At 38.8% G+C, this 20,385-nt stretch overlaps 1 protein-coding gene across 1 annotated transcript in view; it reads right to left on the bottom strand.

The window, feature by feature from the left end:
- LOC128857484 (cholecystokinin receptor type A-like) overlaps positions 1 to 3,170 on the bottom strand; it is a 65,195-nt gene extending 62,025 nt beyond the window's left edge. Inside the window, exons 1-2 of the mRNA XM_054093238.1 lie at positions 3,164 to 3,170; positions 2,321 to 2,521 (exon numbers count right to left, since the gene is read on the bottom strand). Coding sequence (XP_053949213.1) covers positions 2,321 to 2,521; positions 3,164 to 3,170 — 208 coding nt within the window. The remainder of the gene's footprint in view (positions 1 to 2,320; positions 2,522 to 3,163) is intronic.
- Between the last annotated feature and the right edge of the window lie 17,215 nt (positions 3,171 to 20,385).

Below are 20,385 nucleotides of genomic sequence, written 5' to 3'. Positions count from 1 at the left end.
GCTGAGATTGAGATATTATATTGTATTTCATATGCATGGTCCGACTTGGTTCATGCGCAGAGTTGATGATAGCTATAAAGCTAAAGTTATTTACCTTATAAGACTAGTTTCTTCCCCTGCAAACTGAGATCATTGACTACATTTGGTATGCACCTGCAAAGGTCTCGAAAGATTTGCGTCAACTCAGCGAGTATCAACTTCCAATAATGGATCGGAGGCGCTCGCAGGACATTCCAAGATTGATAAGTCCGCTCTGTGAAATTTTGTACGTGCCCTTACCAGACCTTCTCCGCTAGGTATGTTTGCATCCGACTCTACATTACTTCGAGTCCTTTTTTTAGCAGCCATCTGGAGGAAAAGATGGAACCATCATCAGCATCTTCTGTTCAGCTCCCCTGCTCCAGCGGAGCTAAGATTTATGCATCTTGGCTTTCGCTTGTGGAGATAGCAGGCCTAGATATTAACGGACTGATGAATTTCATCAGTAGTATGAAGTGGTTAACACAACTGGGTTTATCATTAGGTCTTTTGGCTTTTTAACCAATTCTATCAATTCAACTATTCATCACAATTCTTTTTACCGAGGTCATGAAGGCAAGTCAATATGAGAGAAAATATTAGGTCTCCCAGAAACACAGGCGCACTGCGATGTAAAGTATCTGTTGCACTCCGATATCTATTTTCCCATACAACGAAGTATTTTCTCATCTTCTTCAAATTCGGTACATCGAGGTTTCACTGTAGTCATAGAAGTGTTGTTCGTACTCTATTTTATATTTACACTAGAATTAAAGACTAAAAACGCAGATTCAAACATTTACGGGGGTCGTTTGAAAAGTCTGTCCAAAGTCAGAGAGCTACCACTATGGGCACGTATCAAGGTTACATTTAGTTAGTAGCACCTCTTGCAAGAACACACCCCAAGTTTAGACCAAATCGGTATATTTCGTTGCGTTCCTGGCATCCGCTAGACTTTAGGAAGTCTGGTGATTTCCGCTTTCCATCACGACAACGCACCAGCTAAAGCCTGAGCAGTTGTGGTCGCAAAATTAATGGAGACAGGGTTCCTACTCATTTCACAGCCCCCCAGACTTGGCTCCCTTGGACTACTATTGGTTCTCCAATTTGAAGAAATGACTGGCGGGAAAATATTTTATTCAAACCAGAGGGTGATTGCAAACATGAGTTGCTTTTCTTAGACTTGAACAAATTCTATTACTCGCAAGTGATCAACAAAACTAGAACAGCGTTGGACGAATTGCGAAGGATGGTTAAATTCAAGGGCCGATGTTGAATGTGAACCACACCTAACGTCAAGTTTTTTTCTGCATTTCATTTGACACTTTTCAATTTCAGACCAGCTCAATTTGATCCATGGAAAGATACACAATCGAGCAAAGCGTTACAGTTATTCAGGCTTATTATGAAAACGGGCATTCAAATCAAAATGCATATCGCGCACTTCGTGAAGAAAATCATCTTCAGTGATTAGGCACATTTTCACCTCAGTGGATCCGTCAATAAGCAGAATTGCCGCATTTTGGCGAATGACAAAGAGTGACTGTTTGGTGCGGTTTATGGGCCGGCGGCATCATTGGGCCGTATTTTTTCCAAAATGAGGACGGTCAGGCAGTTACTGTGAATGGTGTTCGCTATCGAGAGATGATAACGAACTTTTTATGACCCGAATTGGAAGATATGGATGTGGACGATATGTGGTTTGAACAGGACGGTGCCACTTGTCACACAGCTAACGAAACAATGGCTCTTTTGTGCGAAAAATTTGATGGCCGAATAATCTCACGTCGCGGCGATGTCAATTGGCCGCCAAGATCATGTGATTTGACACCGTTGGACTTCTTTCTTTGGGGTTATTTGAAAGAAAAGGTGTACGTCGATAAGCCAGCAACAATTCAAGAGCTAAAGGATGAGATAATTGGGCACATTAACGGCATAGAACCTCAATTATGCCTCAGCGTCATCGAAAATTCGGACCATCGGATGGAGGTGTGCCGCCAAGGCCCAGGCGCCTATTTGGCCGATATTTTATTCTATACGTAATTGAGCTATACCAATATTATCATAATTATGAGAAATAATAATAGGTTCCTAAAAAAATTGTATTTTATTCGAAATCAACACCGGCCCTTGAAACTTAATCATCCTTTATAAACCTAAGAGAAGGCTATAGCGAAAAATACAAAAGGTTTACCCCAAAGTTTTTATTTTTGCAGCGACTTTTCAAACGACCCTCGTATTTGCATATGTGTATGTGTATATAGGTATATTTACGAGTAAGTATTATTGTTTGCATACATACCCTGCCGGCTGGTTGGCATCAATTGGCTAAATATCGCTATAGGCGTCATACACAAAATGCTGCCAAACCAAATGAAGCCGATAATGCGATAGGCGTGATTTAGTGTTTGCCATGTGCGAGATCTCAGCGGATGGCAAATAGCATAGTAGCGTTCGCAGGATATCGCTACCAGAGTCCACGAAGAAACAGCTACGGAAATTGCTGAACAATAAAGAGAATCATAAAAAATTAAGAGTTAAAAATAATAATTTGTATTAAGCGAATATTTTATATGCATACATAACTACTGATATTCCATTTAGATAAATGTGCACGCATACATCCATTTATGCACACACATGTGCGTATAGTTCAGCGCCTAAGCAGGGCATTCAAAATAGCTTATCTGAAAAATTGGTTCGCATCGCAGCTTTGCCACAGCCTAACGCATTAATGAAAGCTGGTGTGCACTTACCCTGTGGGCTCTTGATACATAGTTGGTCTAAATATATTCCATCTCATGTAATAAATAACGGAATTTATGTGAATACTGATTGTTGGAAAAGCGGCAGAATAATCGCATTTAATATTTTTTATTTTTATTTATAATTGGCGTGTACAATAGAGCGTATCACCAAGAAAAGTCGCCCGTACCTCCCCTCATATGAAGTGTTTTTGAAAAACATTTAAAAAAAAATTGTTTTTTTTTCTGGCAACGCTAGATGTCGCCCAATTACATTTTTCTTTATATCTTCGGCATTTATTGTCGGATTTTAAAGTGTGAGACATCAATTTTTTTGTCTCAAAGAGGAGGTTTTTCTCAAGAAAGTTCATTGAGCTCATGCGTTTCGTTGTGGTACTTACCCACCATATCTTAGTTTCTACCACCCTAATGTAACAACCTAATGTCAGTTAATTGTAGACCGTAAAAAATCATAAATCTTTTGCGAAAAAAGTATTTCGATTCAATAAGTAGAACCAGAAATATAAACAATTTATTTTTAGTCTGAAGCCATACAAGAAAAAGTAAATTTTACTTATTTTCCTCGCTCGCGAAACAGTTAGTGAATTGTTTGTCTTGTAACGGAAATTTTAATCCACAAAATTTTGTCGGGATTCAAGCTTGCTGTATTTCTGCCGGCTCCCGAGCTTAGATAAAATGTGGCCCATGCGTTGTTCATCGGTGACCGCCATTGCAGATTCATGAACTGTATGAACAAATCGCTCGGTATTTTGGGAATGGCAAGGATATGCTGTGAAAAAATCAGTGAAAATGCCGATAAAAGAGAAGCAAAGAAAAATTAATAGTTTTCGTTGTGCATACCTAATTAGTAATTCAATTATTTCATTGGAATATTGTAATGCTTCGAGGTGATCTTTCGCGAAGAACTGCAAGCATGGTGGTTCAGCCGGTTCAAATCTATCCCAATCTATTACATTAAAATATTTGTCACTCTCGAAATTTATAAAATTATCCTCTTTCGGACCAAACATTTGACGAACACATCCATTGGCTTCTCTGCGGGCTGCTAAGATCTTCGTGTATCCATCTGAACGTACGAATGGATCTGTATCGGATATCATCGATATCAAAATATTTTCTCGGTGCAGAAAATATGAGTTATTTTTTATGACCGGACGTATGGCTTTCAACTAAAAACAAAATTGGTTTTATTTCGAGTTCTACTGAATTAATTGAGGTACTTTTTCGCAAAAGATTTAGGATTTTTTACGGTCTTTAATTTGCTGTTATTAGGGTTGTAGCAACTGAGATATGGTGGGTAGGTACCACAACGGAGCGCCTGTGATCAATGAGCTTTTTTAGGAAAACCCCACTCCTTGAGGCAAAAAAATTGGTGTATCACACTTTAAAATCCGACAAGAAATGCCGAAGTTATGAAGAAAAATGCAATTGGGCGACATCTAGGGTTGCCAGAAAAAAAAATTTTTTTTTTAATTGTTTTTCAAAAACACTTCATATGAGGGGAGGTACGGGCGACTTTTTTTTTTTGCCTGTAGGGCGAGACGCTCTAGTGTACACCCTCTTTTGGGTGTTTGGCCGGGCTCCTCCTCCTATTTGTGGTGTGCGTCTTGATGTTGTTCCACAAATGGAGGGACCTACAATTTCGAGCTAACTCCGAACGGAAGATATTTTTTACGAGGAGCTTTTTCATGGCAGAATTACACTCGGAGGTTTGCCATTGCCTGCCGAGGAGCGACCGCTATTAGAAAAATGTTTTTCTTAATTTTGGTGTTTTCACCGAGATTCGAACCGACGTTCTCTCTGTGAATTCCGAATGGTAGTCACACACCAACCCATTTGGCTATGGCGGCCGCTTAATATTACTTGCTTCAAAATGGCACAGGGAAAAGCACAGGATGAGTTCTTTGCAATAAAATAAAAATTAACGCATGACCTCTGTAAATCTGTTTACAGTTTTAGAGTATCGTAGTAGTTAGTGTTATATACCGCGAAATCTTTCCGACTCGAATAAGCTCCAGTCAGATCTAAATAACGTCGCGGAATGATGTGGTAAAAGTCGCCTTTACCTAAATTTCAGGAAATGTTTTCAGATATCGTTTTCCAGCTCATATTTAACTAAGGGATCGTGTCCCGCCGTTATAAATGAAGTTTCGGATTTGGGTAAAATTGGTGATTCAAAATTCCTATTTCTGGGTAATTTAGATTATACAGGGTGGGCCAAATAAGACCTACTAATGTTATAAACAAATAACTTTTGCAATAATCATTTACTTTAGTTAATTGTTTTTATACATTGAATATATTTAGTGGAAATTATGTAAGAAATATTACATCAGACAAATGTCTAACAAAGATTGGCTCTTTTTAACGCGTTTTCCCTTACTCCGCATAATGTTTCTGGTTGAAGGCTCAGTATTTCGTCTCAAATATTCTGCTTCAGCTGTCTAATAGTCTCTGGTTTATTAAGATACACTTTGTCTTTTAAATATCCCCATAAAAAGAAGTCGGGCGCAGTCAAATCTGGCTAACGAGGGAAATTTGCATTTTTGGAAATCAGACGTTCGCCAAAAATTTGACGCAGCAGGTCCGTCGTTTGCCATTGGCCGCAAAAAGTTTTCAATCAATGTTCTGTAAGAAGTTCCTGAAATCGATTCCGGCGGTTCATCCTCATTTTCGAAGAAATATGGACCGATAACTCTAGTGGCCATTTAGATGGGTGCAACTTATGTTAGTGTGTTGCCCTTGGATTTTCAGAGCCCCACAATCTACAGTTTTGTTTGTTGACATAACCATTTAAATGGAAATGCGCTTCATCCGACATCAAAACATTATTTAAAAAATCAATTTGTGTGGCTAATTGTGCAAGAATAGAAAAACTCGATAATTTTTAGCGCGTTGGGTTGTACTGTAGGCTTCCACAGTAAATTTCCAACAATTCAATTATAACCTACAAAAAGAGAAAAATTAATATGTCAAAAAATAAAAAAAGTAGTCTTATTTGGTCCACCCTGTATAATTTCTAGGACATATTCTTCACTTGCCTTTACATATATCAGGCTTTGCTGATCCATACACGATTAAGTTACTATTTACCTCTCTCGAACGACATAAGCTGGAATAAGCTGTCTTTACAGTACATAGTATGTAAAGTGTGATCAGATTGGAGGTACTTTCTCCAATAGGGTTTTTTAAAGGATCACGCATGACCACTGTCAAACTAAATACATAATTTTTTTTATCATGAAAACACCTACGCCTAAACAACGTTTGGAAATCATAGAATTGTATGACGAATATCGCGAAAAGCGTTCATGGCGCGCTGAGGCCCACTTATGGTGTCCAGCGATGGGCCCATTTTAGGCTTAATTGCCATATTTGGACTGAAGAGCAATCCGAAGCCATTCCAGAACAGCCATTACATCCATTAAGACAAACGTTTGGTGCAGCCTATGGACTGGAGAAATCATCGGCCCATACTTCTTCAAAAAGGCTAACGCCGATGGAACAGTGAATGGCGAACGCTATCGCGACTTTTTGATCGCATCATTTGAAATTAATACTAAATGTGAGATAGATATGGCAGATCAAATGGTCAGAAAGTAAAGTGTGAAGCCAGGATCTTCAAGATGAACGCTTGAAGTATTTTTTAAAATTTTCAATTTAGCAGCAATAAATGTATACATAGATTTTGTACAACGAAACAACCAACGAAAATATATAGCGAATTGTTTCAATTAAGAGAAGAACTTTCCGCAAAGTAACAAGAACCATCTGAACAGGAAAACTTGAATAACATCTTGAACAGCTCTGAAAGTTCGAATGCAAGAAAAACCTATTTTGCAAGGTTTTTGTAATGAAACTATGAATATAAAATACCCGTGTGTTGGTTGTGAAAAAAAAATAAATTGGATTTGTGGGGGGCGGGACAAATCCAAGCACTCGGTCAGTAGACACCCGAATAGATATCAGTAGAAAGGAAAGATAAAAGGTGGATGGTAAAAACGGACAAATTAGTTTGAGGTCACTCTTCCGCAGATCTCTTGGATTCATTGATGAACTTTAAGAGATCCGGAAGAGGAAGAGTATGAACTTTATCCATACTCAGTATATCTCAACCCAATATCCCAAGTCTGATTCTGATAAATGCAGGACAGCTACAAAGAAAATGCTCTGCAGTGTCGTCACTCTCAAGACAGGATAGGCATATCGGGCTGTCTACGACCCTCATGGTAGCCATATGCTGACCACAGACGTTGTGCCCTGTGATTACACCCACCAGTACTCTGAGGCCCTTCCTGCTGAGTTTTAGGCGAAAGGTCGGTGTTTTCCAGTTTGGTTATTTCACAAAGCACTTGGCAACTCTGCACGAGTACAACTCAGACCTACGACCGCTGTGGGTAGACCTCATGAAGTCGTCAATCCATAGTTGAATCGATGCAGAATTGACACCTAGAAAGAGTTCAGGGCCTAGTGGCATACTTGCAGAGCCTTCATTTGCCAATTTATCAGCTAACTCGTTCCCTGTAATGCCACAATATCCAGGCACCCAAATAAGATTAACTTTGTTGTGTTTTGCAACACTGTTCAGTTTTGTCTTACATTCACCGACTAACTTCGAAGAGCAGCGTGGATTGGCAAGGGCTTTCAGTGCAGCTTGACTGTCACTACAAATTCCAATACTGTTACCCCGCCACTTTTTCTCAATTAGCCAGCACGCCACATTCAAGATGGCATAGGCTTCCGTAAGGAAGCCATCTGTCCTGTGGCATAGGAGTACTTAGTGTCTTCGTCTAAGTACCATCCAGATCCGCTTCCATCACTGGTTTTGGATGCGTTGGTGTAGAAAGTGTGCTGATATGCCGTTAATAGGTTCTCTGGACTTAACCACGTACCGAAGCTAACGACAGGCACCCGATTGTCCACCGGCATCGAGAACAGTGTGCACTGCTCTGACAACTGGTGGTATAACTGACAGTGGTCAGTGCTTACTTCATTTCCCCAGACTCTAAACCTAAAAAAAAACAAAGAATATGTCTACTTTCTATGTAAACTGAATGAAATATTGGGTACTCGAAAAAGTCTTTTCGTATTTTGCAATAGATGCCGTTGGTGTCATCCATCTCCAGTGCTACCAATCACATTGTGTCATATCATATGGTGTTAGACAGGTGACATTTTAAGCTTCCTTTAACCAAAAAAATTAAACTCGGAGAAGTTGAAAAAAAAGTTATAGCTGTTCAAAAATGAGTGAAAATAATGAAGAAATTCGCTATATTTTGAAATTTTTGTGTAAAAAAGGGAAGAATGCCACGGAAGCCACCAATGAAATTTGTGAAGTTTACGGAGACGATGCTGTATCAGTTCGTGTAGCACAATAATGGTTCGAACCAATGAAATCGAACCATTTCTGAAGCGAATGGTAACAGGAGACGAAAAGTGGATCAAATACGACAATAATGTGCGAAAAAGATCATGGTGCAAGGGTGGTGAAGCTCAACAAATGGTCGCAAAGCCAGGATTGACGCCTCGAAAGGTTATGCTGTGTGTTTGGTGGGATTGGAAAGGAATCATCCACTATGAGCTGCTCCAGCCTGCTCGAACGATTGATTCTACACTTTACTGTCAACAACTGATGAGATTGAAGCAAGCAATCGAAAAAAAAAACGGCCAGAACTGATCAGTAGAAAAAGCGTCGTCTTCCATCAGGACAACGCTAGACCACACACATCTTTGATGACTCGGCAAAAAGTGGGAGAGCTTGGCTGGGAAGGGCCATCGGACTACCATTTGTTTCGGTCAATGCAGGACTCCCTTAATGGAGTAAAGCTGGCTTCAAGAGAAGCCTGTGAAAATTACTTGTCGCAGTTTTTCGCCGAGAAACCATAAAAGTTTTACACTGATGGAATAATATCTTTAGAAGAAAAATGGCAAAAGGTGGTCGACCAAAATGGTACACATTTGGTTTAATAAAGTTCATTATAAATTAAAAAAAAAATGATTTGAAGTTTAATTAGAAATACGAAACGACTTTTTCGACTACCCAATATATTTTATTTTATTTAAACCTTTCTTTAAATTTCCATATTTTGCCCACTAAATATCGCACCGGTCAAAATTACCAGTTTGGTAGAAAGGGTATATAGGAACTTTTGGTTTATCTAATTAGCAAAGCAAAAATTATCCGAATCTATCATTGCCCGCCTAATTGCAAACATAAGCCGGAAATATTTTCCTACTAAACTGAAAAGTAAATTAGTGCTTTGAGTTGCAGTTCTGAAAACTATTTTGTGTTATTTAGGAAGTACTCCCATAAAATAATTTATTTTATTTTGAAAACGAATTAAATCCTCCCAAAGTTATTGAAATCGGAGCATTTAAATCATAATTAGTTCATACCATCCCCAAGCAAAAAAAATCATGATTCCGTAGGCTTCGCTGTTTAAGTTTTCGCGGTTCTCTTTTGGGTGATTTTGCAGCACAATTCCAGCCTGTGCTCGTTTACGTGTTTTAGTGCGAGAGCAAACGCAAGATGTGTAGGCATAACTTTAAAGTTTTACTCGAAACCTGTGCTGTGCACAGCCAAGCAAACCTTGAATTGATTTAAATTTTAATTAAAAGCACATACCAGCTGTTACCCCCCAAAACAAAAAAACAAAATTCAATTGAAAATGCACAAAAGTGAAAATCACAATAAACGAATTTTATGTGATTTTTATGAAATCAGAATGCTAGGGGCATCATGTTTTGGGAAAACAAGAATGGAAAGCCTTCGCAGCTGTAGGCCGCCAATAAGCGGAAAAAGCGTGCTTGAATTTTAAGTGCCACAATCCTGTTAGCCAGACGAGTGTAGCGAGTGTTGCGTGTGCTGCTCATCATCATCATCATCGGAATTTTGTGTTTTGTAACACTGCCTTTCAGCGTTTTTCTTTTTGTTGTATTTTTTTTTTTTTTTTTTGTACTTTTTCTTTGTATGAAAATCGAATTAATGGCATTACAGTATCCGCACCGTATTTAGTTTCGATTTGAAGGACTAACAACAGCGAGAATACCTGCAATGTGGCATAATTTGGGTTGCGACATAAAACGGTACCAGCAATCATTGCGTGCAACACGTTCGCGTGCTTTCTTTTCCAACGCTGAGAGACAACGAGTCTTTGAGTGCGTGGCTCGGGTTCTTGCCATGCGTCCCTACTTTTATCACATAATAAGCGTTTTTCGTTGCCTTTAGGACTTGCGTGCGTGTAAATAAATTGCTGCAAAACCGTAATCACTTTAGTGAGGTGTACTCGTATATGTGTGCGTGGGTCCCCTGACACCTTTATGGTGGTTACACACACACATACATACACACGCGCACGCACACACACGCATGCATGCATGGATATGGCGAGATGTGTTGATTAAATTGTTTTTCACACGCTCGCGTGCAGGAATTTAACACAAGCACAAAATTATGCATGAGCAGCGGCAAGTGTTTCAATTTATTCACCCATACAGAGGCGCATATTTTTCCTGCGAATGCATTACCCGTCAGTCACTTCCTTAGCTGTACACACAACTCATTTCCTGTTTTGACAAATAATTTAGTAAGCATGTAAATTTTAGTGTGAGGGTCTGCATTTTATTTAATTTTCAAGCGAATATCTTGGGGCAAACTTCAACTCGTGATCAACGCTTTCTGGGTTCTTTCGAACGCTTGTTGGATGGCTGCAGGACATCAACAAGGGATTTATACTTTCTCAAATGAAAGAAAAAAATGTATATGGAAGTTAGTGAAAATATTATATATAATTACTTTTGCAGAGCGATAACACCTTCTTTTGACAAGAAAAGTAATTACTCAGTTTTCTCAGGTTGGCGATTTTAAGCGTTCTTTTTTCTTTTCGTGTTTAAGTTTTCTAGTCGCAATTAAATTTGTTTTGAATGCAAGAATTTCTACCTCTAAAAAGTGTTTGTGTTAGTTTTCGGGTACGACGAATTTGAATCAGCTACTTATTTTTACTAAAAATCGCCGCAAAGGGGCACTCCGGTGTAAAAAATATTTAAGGAAAATAGTGTTATATTTAATATCGCTATTCTTTCGGATAGCCAAGCTGCAATCCAGTCACTGGATTCAGCAACTACAAACTCTATGGTGGTGGAACAAAGTAGGAATAGCCTTACCACCTTGAGTGTAAACCATAAAGTTACCTTAATCTGGGTGCCGGGACATCGGAGCATTGAAGGTAATGAAAAAGCTGATGAACTGGCAAGAAGGGGATCTGCCATGAATAACGCTCTTGCAGAATTGGTATTCACACCATTAGGTGCAGTCAAGAGTACAATTTCCCTAAAATACCTTCGAATCGCAGATTGTAGATGGAGAGACCAGACGAAATCCAAAATCAGCAGAACGTTATGGCCCACCCACAACCTCAAACAATCGTCAATATTGTTAGACATGAAAAGACGGGATGCCTGGAGACTAACGGCAGTCATAACTGGCTTTTGGTCTGTCGGAGAACAAGCAGCCAAAATGGGCATCCCTTACAACTCATAATCACAATCTTTCATTTCCTCAGTGAATGCCTTGCCCTATGGGGGGACAGAATGTTAACCCTGGGCCGACCGCTGTTCGAGAATCTCAAACAACTGTCTGGCTTAGACGTCAACAACCTAATAAGGTTCTTAAACCGCACAGACTGGATATAGTCATGCCGTAAATAACTGGTAAACAAGTTGGTAACTAGGATGTGGCAACAAAATGGTGCGGAAGCGCTAGTTGAATTCTGGAAGAATGACCACAAAAACCAACAAACCAGAGTTATATATTGCATCGGGTGTTTTTTTAAGAGCTTGAGAACTTAAAGTGACAACACAAAACAAAAATATTGTTGGATTACTTTTTGAAGTGAAACTTCTTAGACGTCGTTGGGCGCGCGAGAATGAAGAGTAAAATTTCTAGGCCATGCAACGTTTTGCGCGTTTTCGTTCCGCGAGAGAGGAAAAAGATATAACGTAGAGGAAAACGAGAGAGAGAGAGAGCTATACATTATATATATCTTAGATACATTTAGGCTATTTTTCCTGTGGGGTTGCCAATTTCTAGTGAGAAATAACACCGGCTACTTTTTGGCGCTTGTTTGTTGGTGCAAACTTGTAGGAAATATATTTCTGGTGCCTACTTTTTTGCGTTATATTTCCTCAGTGCCTACTATTTGGGGCGTTTTTTGGTCCCAATTTTTTTGGCGTATTTTTTTTTTTTTTGTGCCTACTTCTTGGCACTTATTTCCGTTTCCTGACTAGTGCTTGGTCGTGCTAAAGGGTAATTTTTTAAGAGCTATAGGAAAGTTTTTCAAAAAAGCACACGTAAAATTCAGAAAAATGCATGAAATTTTTATTTAAATCGATACTACAGTCCATATAATTTAATGTTTGAAGATTATTTCAGGCAAATGTTGACCGCGACTGCGCTTCAAATGGTCCATCCGCTTAGTCCAATTTTGGCATACTCTTTCCAATGTTTCGGCCGGTATCTTACATACAAATGCTTTAATGTTGTCTTCCAATGCGTTAATTGAAGCAGGCTTGTCTGAATAGACATGAGCTTTAACATGGCTCCACAAAAAATAATCTAAAGGCGTTATATCGCACGATCTGGGTGGCCAATTGACAGGTCCCGAACGTGAAATAAAATGTTCACCGAACTCGCATCTCAACAAGTCCATTGTTACGCGTGCTGTATGGCATGTGGCACTGTCTGGCTGAAACCACATGTCATGCAAGTGAAGCTCTTGCATTTTGGGCTAAACAAAGTTGGATATCATTTCACGGTAGCGCTCACCATTCACAGTTACGTTACGATTCGCAGCATCTTTGAAGAAGTAACGTCCAATGATACCTCCAGCCCATAAACCGCACCAAACTGTGACGTTTTCTGGATACATTGGTAGCTCTTGCAATTTTTCTGGCTGATCTTCACTCCAAAATCGACAATTCTGCTTATTTACGTACCCATTGATCCAAAAATGAGCTTCGTCGCTGAACACAATTTTTCGACTTTAAACTTTCTTAACAGAACACGCATTTTTATAATAAAATTCAATGATTTGTAAGACGATTCATGGTTTGTAAGACGATTCATGGTTAAATTATAGACCAAGCTGAAGATGTTTGACAGTGAAACAAAACCAACCGAACCGTTGATGCCGTCAACGTGTAAACCACACGTTAAATAGACGAAGTTTTTGAAGTGCTCAAACAGATTTTTTTTTTTTTTAATAAATTACCACAATTTTTATGCGATATTCTGGCCTTAAACGATCCATGATGACTTGCCCAACATTACTGAACAGAAATGTGAACACATTTTGCCATTCTCAGCTGCCAAATCATAGTTATTGATGTCGATAGTTCTCATGCCGCTAAACCGAAAAAGACCCGATATAAAGAAAGGTAACTTCTCAGTTTTCTCTGGTTGGCAGTTTTGAGCGTTATTTTCTTCATTTTGAATAAACAATTAAATCTGATTTGAATGCAAAAATGTCTACCATTAAAAGGTATTTCTGAGGATTTTCAGGTACAATGATCCTGAATCTGGAATTTATTTTCACATGAAATGGCCGCTAAGTGGCGCGGCGGTATGAAAAACATGGGGAAAGCCCCATTTTAACGATTTTTTCCACTGTGAGGGTCATCAAATTGTGTCTAGTGTACGAAAAGTTCACTTTTATCTATGATTTTCATTAAGCTAAAAAAACGTTTCTTAGTTTACTTTTCACTTCTGCCTATATAAAACCCATTTATAGTACAGCTCATCAAAGTACTTGAAAATAGTTCGCATGACTTGCCACTTTGTTGAATGCAATTCTTACATATACGAGCACACATACAAACACATAGCACTAATTGCTGCACTCAAATGCATCAGTAAAAACTTTTTAATGCCCTTCAACACATTTTGCTAATGGCAGCTTTTAATGAAATCGGTGTGAATATGTTCTTAAAACCTCATTTATTACATGCCCAGCTTGATTGATTCGCACAACAGCCATCCACTGAGTCGAATGAGCAAAGGTGAAAGCTTTCATCACATTAAAAATATCTATGGAAGCAGAGTATAGAGGACAAAAGGATCTCGAAGTTTGTAATAAACATACAAGGTGAAGTACAAAATAAACAGGATTGGCGTCATAAAAATGATTGGCGCTATCAATCCTTACAATGAGTTAGTGTGTAAGAATTTATATCCCTAGCTGACTTCTAGTGAATGCTTGGTTGTACTGAACCGAAAGTGGAAGCGTAATTATTGCCTCTAAAGTGTCAGTATGTTTTTTGTCATCGGTACAAAAACGAAATTCCAGCAAAGAGCTAATATCACCTTTTTTTTTTTTAAATCGGTAAAACGTTTACCGAAACATTTGATTTGATGGAAAAAGTTTATGGCGATGATTGTCTATATCGTGCCCAAGTTCATGAGTGATTTACACGTTTTAGAGATGGTTGTGAGGACATAAATGGCAATGGACATTCGGGCCGCCCAAAATCAGTAATCTCCGAAAACTCCATCGAAGTGGTTCGTATACTTATCAAAAATAAACTGAAATCATCGTTGAAATTCATGGGTTGGAGTTGAGTTGCAGTTGAATATCTCCAAAACATCGATTTATCGCATTTTAACTGATCATTTGGGCTTACGAAAGGCTGCAAGTTTCATTCCGCACAAGTTAACTGAGGACCAAAAATTGCTCAGAATTCAACATACGAAAGACCTCATTAAAGAGGCGAGAAAAGACGCGAGAGAACTTCCTTTACAACATTGCAGCTGGCCACGAAACGTAGCGTTTCCAACTTGAACCTGAAACTAAGCGTCAAAGTGCCGCATGGAAGGCCCCAGACGAGCCACCACACAAAAACTCGCGTTTGGAGAAGTCACAAATCAAGTCGATACTCCTTTGTTTTTAGGATTCCAAGGGAATTGTCCACAGGGAGTTCGTGCCAACGGGCTAAACCGTCAATGCAATTTTCTATCTTGGCGTTTTGAAGAGTTTGTTGCATCGCATTCATCGAATTCGTCGAATTCACCCTGAATACCGCGAAGTAGGAAGCTGGCGCTTATTGCATCATAATGCGCCATCTCAACGATCCACTATTGTGACCGATTTTTGACTAGCAATCATATTTTAACCCCCAATGACTCACCGTATTCACCTCATATGGCTTCCTGTGATTTCTACCTATTCGAAAAATTGCATTTGGTCATAAAAGGAAAACGTTTTGCGTCCATAGAGGCCATCCAAAAGGCTTGTACCGACATCCTGAAGGACATTCCGGTGAATGACCTGAAACACCCTTTCGAAAAGCTTTTAAATCGCGCAAAACAGTGTATAGAGGCCAGACGAGACTATCTTGAATAAACGAACTCGAAGTTCCCAAAACAAAGCTCCTGTCGTTTCTATTTTATTTGGGACTTCACCTTGTATAACAAGCAACGATTCATCGCTGAGTTTTTGCATATTTTCCGAGGTTTTTTTTTTCTTTGTAACCGCTTGGATCCTTCGAATTGTACGAATTCGGCAATAGTGGCGGGGGAATTAGTATATGCCACACATTTCCATATCCACCATTTTCATGATATGCCGTAAAAAGTTACTCATTTCGTGGTTAGCTTTGAAAAACGAGAAGTCCGAATGCAGAGAGATAAGAAAGTAATGCTAGTGATGCCAAATACTTTGGGTAATAAACTCTGCACATTTCGTTACAATTGAACAAACTTTCGCAACCGAAGCTTAAATTTACCATATCCATTATCCGACCATTTATTTACATTAACAGTTGAGCGACTACAAAATCATGTGCATATAAAAAATGTATTACAATCCTTTAGGAGTTTGACAAGCACTCAACTCAAGCAACTTGTGCCGCCTTCTCCTGCCACGTCGAGTATTAAATGTATTCTGCATCAATGTATTCTGCAACTTCATGCAACGGTAATTAAGGAACTGCAACAAAATTACTATTTTCTTACAGTGGAAAAGAAGCTGCGCAAACATTTTCTTGCTTAATACCGGCGAGTAAAGGCAACTTATTATTTGATATGAATTAGGCTGGGTCGGTAAGATTATGTACCACAACAAAGCATATTAGCAAAAATTAGGAAAACAGAAAAAATATATGAATATGTGTTGATTTATAAAACACTCTTCAACTATATCATAGCCACGCATGGATTTTTCGCAGCGATGGGCGAGTTCGAGAAGTTTCAGACGATTGTCTCGATTGTTCAAGCATCTCGATAGTCCTCCATGTTTTCTCCCGTAAATTGACGTGCATAAGTTAAAGTAACATATTTGCTAACAATCGACTAATCAGCTCGGACTCGCTCCCGACCGGCTATTGTTAAAACATCTCGATGGTTCTCTCTCGCAGTCCCTGGCAACGAATTGCTAGTCGCGTTTAACGTTAGAAGGGTTAGGTTAGGTAAAGTGATACATTATATCAAAAAGTAAGGGGAGTTGTCCAATAAAACGGAAAATTATTGTTTAATCATCAAAATTTATTTTGTCGCCTTCAAAATAAGCACCATTCGAAGATTGCTTCTATTTTCAACGATTAGTCCAGTCATCAAAGCACTTTTTACACTCATTTGAAGAGATCTTCTTCAGCTCTTTCAGCGAATTCTCCTTAATGGTCTCTATCGACTCAAAGCGGCTTCCGCGGCCTGGCAATTTAAGTTTTGGGAAAAGGAAAAAGTCACAGGGGGCTAAATCTGGTGGTTATTTGATGATAATTGTTCATTTTTTGGTCAAGAAAGTGTTCATAATATGAGTCTTGTGAGACGGTGCGTTATCATGGTGCATGGCCATGAGTTTTCTTTTCATAAATTGGGCCGTTTCCTATGCACTTCCTTCCTTCTCTCTCAAACAGCGCATAACTTCCAAATAATATTCCGTATTCTTTATTTGCCATAGAACCATTTGGAATGAATTCCGAGTGCACAAGACCAGTGATACTCAAAGAAAACGAGTAGCACGACTTTCACTTTTGACCATCTTTGGCGTGATTTTATGGGTTTCGGCTCATGTGGATAGCGCCATTCAGCCGCATGTTGACTGGTTTGCATGTCGAACTCATACATATACCCACGTCTCACCACCTGTTATGATGCATTGGATAAACGTTGGGTCCGAATTCACTTGCTCAACAATGTCTTCAGCCACCTTCTTCCGACGAATTTTTTTTAAAGAAATTCAGCTCTCTTGGACCAGCTACGCGTCTCATGCCCAATTGCTGGTGTAAAATGTTGCGAATTGATTCGTGACGAGCTACCTCTCTCAAACTGTGGTTTTCCAGCACCACTTCCTTGACCTTGTCGTTGTTTTCATCCGTTGAAGACGTTGATGGGTGACCAGATCGGGGCAATCTTCTACGACTTCTCGGCCCTTTGCAAAATCCTTCTAGCCCTAGCCACTTGTAGACCCGTGATTTTGATTAAGCACACTCGCATTAGGCTTTCTGCAACATTTTCAATGATTCGGCACACGAAATTCCGTTCAAAATACAAAATTGAAGACAAATTCTTTGTTCGATATTGATTCGATAGTGAAAGTCACATAGAATAGAGCCAAAAACAAACTAATTGGAAGATCACACTCAAACTGTGCGACACTATAGAGGACAGTTGTATCAACATTTATTATAAATAAAATAATATAAAAAAAACCGAAGACTTGAAACAATCGGAAAACACCTCGGTGGTACAGTCGGGCGACGAGTCCATTGTTCATTCGACTTTTTCAACAATGGCGATTCTCTCGCATGTTTACGCTTCATAAGCTCGCCCTTAAGTTACGAATGACACCAAATGAATTTCACGCATTAAATTCGAATATGGGATAAAAAAACATTACATCAGGTTTCGTTTTCGAAAAATCCCGAATAGCACGTGTAGGCAGCTAGAATTTGAAGCAGCATCAAGAGTAGCCAATCAATGTAAACCCTTCTTTTATTTTAAATAGGAATTTTGGATAATAAGAAATATCTATGGGTTTGAGTTCCTTTCATTCTAATGAGTTAGATGGTTCCAGGTTTGCGTTCTGCACTTAAAATTATTTCAACATAGCAAAGTGTCAGCTGTGTGATAAAAATAAGATTTAGCTCATATTTTGGCTGAGTTCCACACGAATTTTGTACTGTAAGTACTAATTTTCAGTAGTGATAGGCTAATTTTATATCTCGTCGTACGACTTATGGTTATAAAAAAAGTGTTTTTAATAACCGTAGCTAATTGCAAGCTTGATGGTGCTTTCTGTAATGGAAAAACTTCTCATAAAAATCATCAGCATACAACTGCGAGCCCATACAAATACAAAAAATGAAAAAAAGTCGTTTCGAAATAAATGAGTTTAAAGTTTGAGGTACAGGAGCGCGCAGACCGCTCTCTATCTAGTTAATGGGTTGTAGCAGCTATAATATTGAGAATTTCCGCATGAAAATGTATCAGGATATTCTTAAGATATTATACTTTCGAAATATCGAAAAAAAATCGATATTTTGAAATTTCTAGACCACCGGGTCATCTTATACGATTTTGACCGAGTTTAACAGAGCGCGCCAGTCGTTCCTTTCTCTTGTCAACCGGCGCCAGTTGGACACACCAAGTGAAGCCAAGTCCTTCTCCACCTAATCTTTTCAACGCAGAGGAAGCCTTCCTCTTCTTCTGCTACCAGCAGCTTATACCGCATCGGATACTTTCAAAGCCGGAGCATTTGTAGCCACACGGACGACATGACCCGGCCAACGTAGCCGCTGGATCTTTATCCGTTGCTCAATGTCTATGTCGTCGTAAAGCTCATACAGCTCATCGTTCCATCGCCTGCAATATTCACCGTCGCCAACGTTCAACGCTCCAAAAATCTTGCGCAGAATCTTTCTCTCAAATACTGCGAGGGAGGCCTCATCGGATATTGTCTTCGTCCACGCTTCTGCCCGATACGTTAGGACGGGCACGATGGGAACCTTATAAAGTGTTAGTTTTGTTCATCGAGTGACCATTTTAATATTCAACTGCCTACTCAGTCCAGTAGCACTTGCTGGCAAGAGAGATCATAATAAATAATAAATAAATAAAAAAAATTCGTTTTTGGTGGTACAAATAAACTTTATGAAATATCGGAGAAGTATAATAAGCAATATGTTAACGTAGTTTCGGACATAATTTCATGCCTCTTCTTCTTCATCTTGTGAGCTTTCTGATTTCTACGTCGTTCACGAAATATTTTTTTTAATATATTATAAAATTATATGACTTTCGTCGTGCCTAAACCCACTATTAGAACAATAATTTTTTTTAGGATATCAGAACTATTAGTCAAAAACATGATTTATAATGAGTGAACTAATAAAGGTCTTTAAAATAAGAGGTGTTATTTTGATATTCAAAGAAAAATTATATTTTGTAGTATAAATGATCGGATGCTTTTTTCATTATACAGAGGAAGGTATGCCGTTAATAGTGGAGAATAACACCAGGCAAATGACCACCACGACCAAGCCCACAGGACAATATCCTTCTCATGAAATTTTCCATAACCCAATTGCAAAGTGGCTGACCTATGTCCTCGATAGCCTCACGACTTCCATCTATGAGATATTCAATCGACCCTGGGCTATTGGCGTAGACCTTCTCTTTCACGTGGCCCCAAAGAAAAAAATCAAAAGGTGTTAAATCGCAAGATCTCGGTGGCCAATTGTGATCACATCTTGAGAGATAACGCGGTACTGTAAAAGGTCAAAGCTTTCGGGGCATGTAGCGCCGTCTTGTTGAAAATAAACGTTGTTCAGATCAATACCATCCAATTTCGGCCACAAAAAATCTTTAATCATCTTCGATTGCGCAATCCTATTCAAAATAAAACCTGTTATTGGGAAACGCTTTATATTTTCTGGTTCTCCGGTATATTTTATAATTATAATTCTTATGATCCAATATTCTCATCCATATTCTCATTATTTGACCTACATGATTTCCTTTACCCATAGTGCATTTTTTTCCATCTTCTGAGTGGGCACACCCTAATGCGTGTGCTGCCATTGGTGCATCTCAAAGTTTACAGGTTAAATGGATTGTAAAATGAAAATAGTTTTTATTACTGCTCATTTAACGAGTTATACTCGCATTCAAATATAAATAAACGAGTATATACACCGCGACTCACTTGCTTCGGGGCACTACTTTAACGATGAATTAATGCTCTCTGCTCTCAAGATAATTTAACTGTAGGATTGAGTCGTAAATTTCTTCAGACATTTATCATTTAACCACCACAGTATGAGGAGACGAACAAAGGAGAAGTGCCGTTAAGTTCAGTATGCGCATTTCTCCAACTACCTTGCAAAAAATAGAGTACATTTTACGTTACTTGAATGGCGGCATATGGAAATTAAAGCGAAAATAACAAAATAAGTATCGCTAGAATATTGCTGAGCATAAATAAACAATTCGCGTTCGCTTAAATAGTACCCCCACCATATTTATGTGAACCCCGGCTATACCTATTTATATGTAGATAGTAAAGTTTACTACTTTAAGTAGCCTCTCTTAAAACTAAAACAAAAATAAATT

The sequence above is a fragment of the Anastrepha ludens genome, chromosome 3, assembly GCF_028408465.1.
Source record: "Anastrepha ludens isolate Willacy chromosome 3, idAnaLude1.1, whole genome shotgun sequence".
NCBI classification, from domain to species: Eukaryota; Metazoa; Arthropoda; class Insecta; order Diptera; family Tephritidae; genus Anastrepha; species Anastrepha ludens.
The sequence above is the reverse complement of the archived record's forward strand: the minus strand, read 5'-3'. Positions and strand labels throughout refer to the sequence as shown.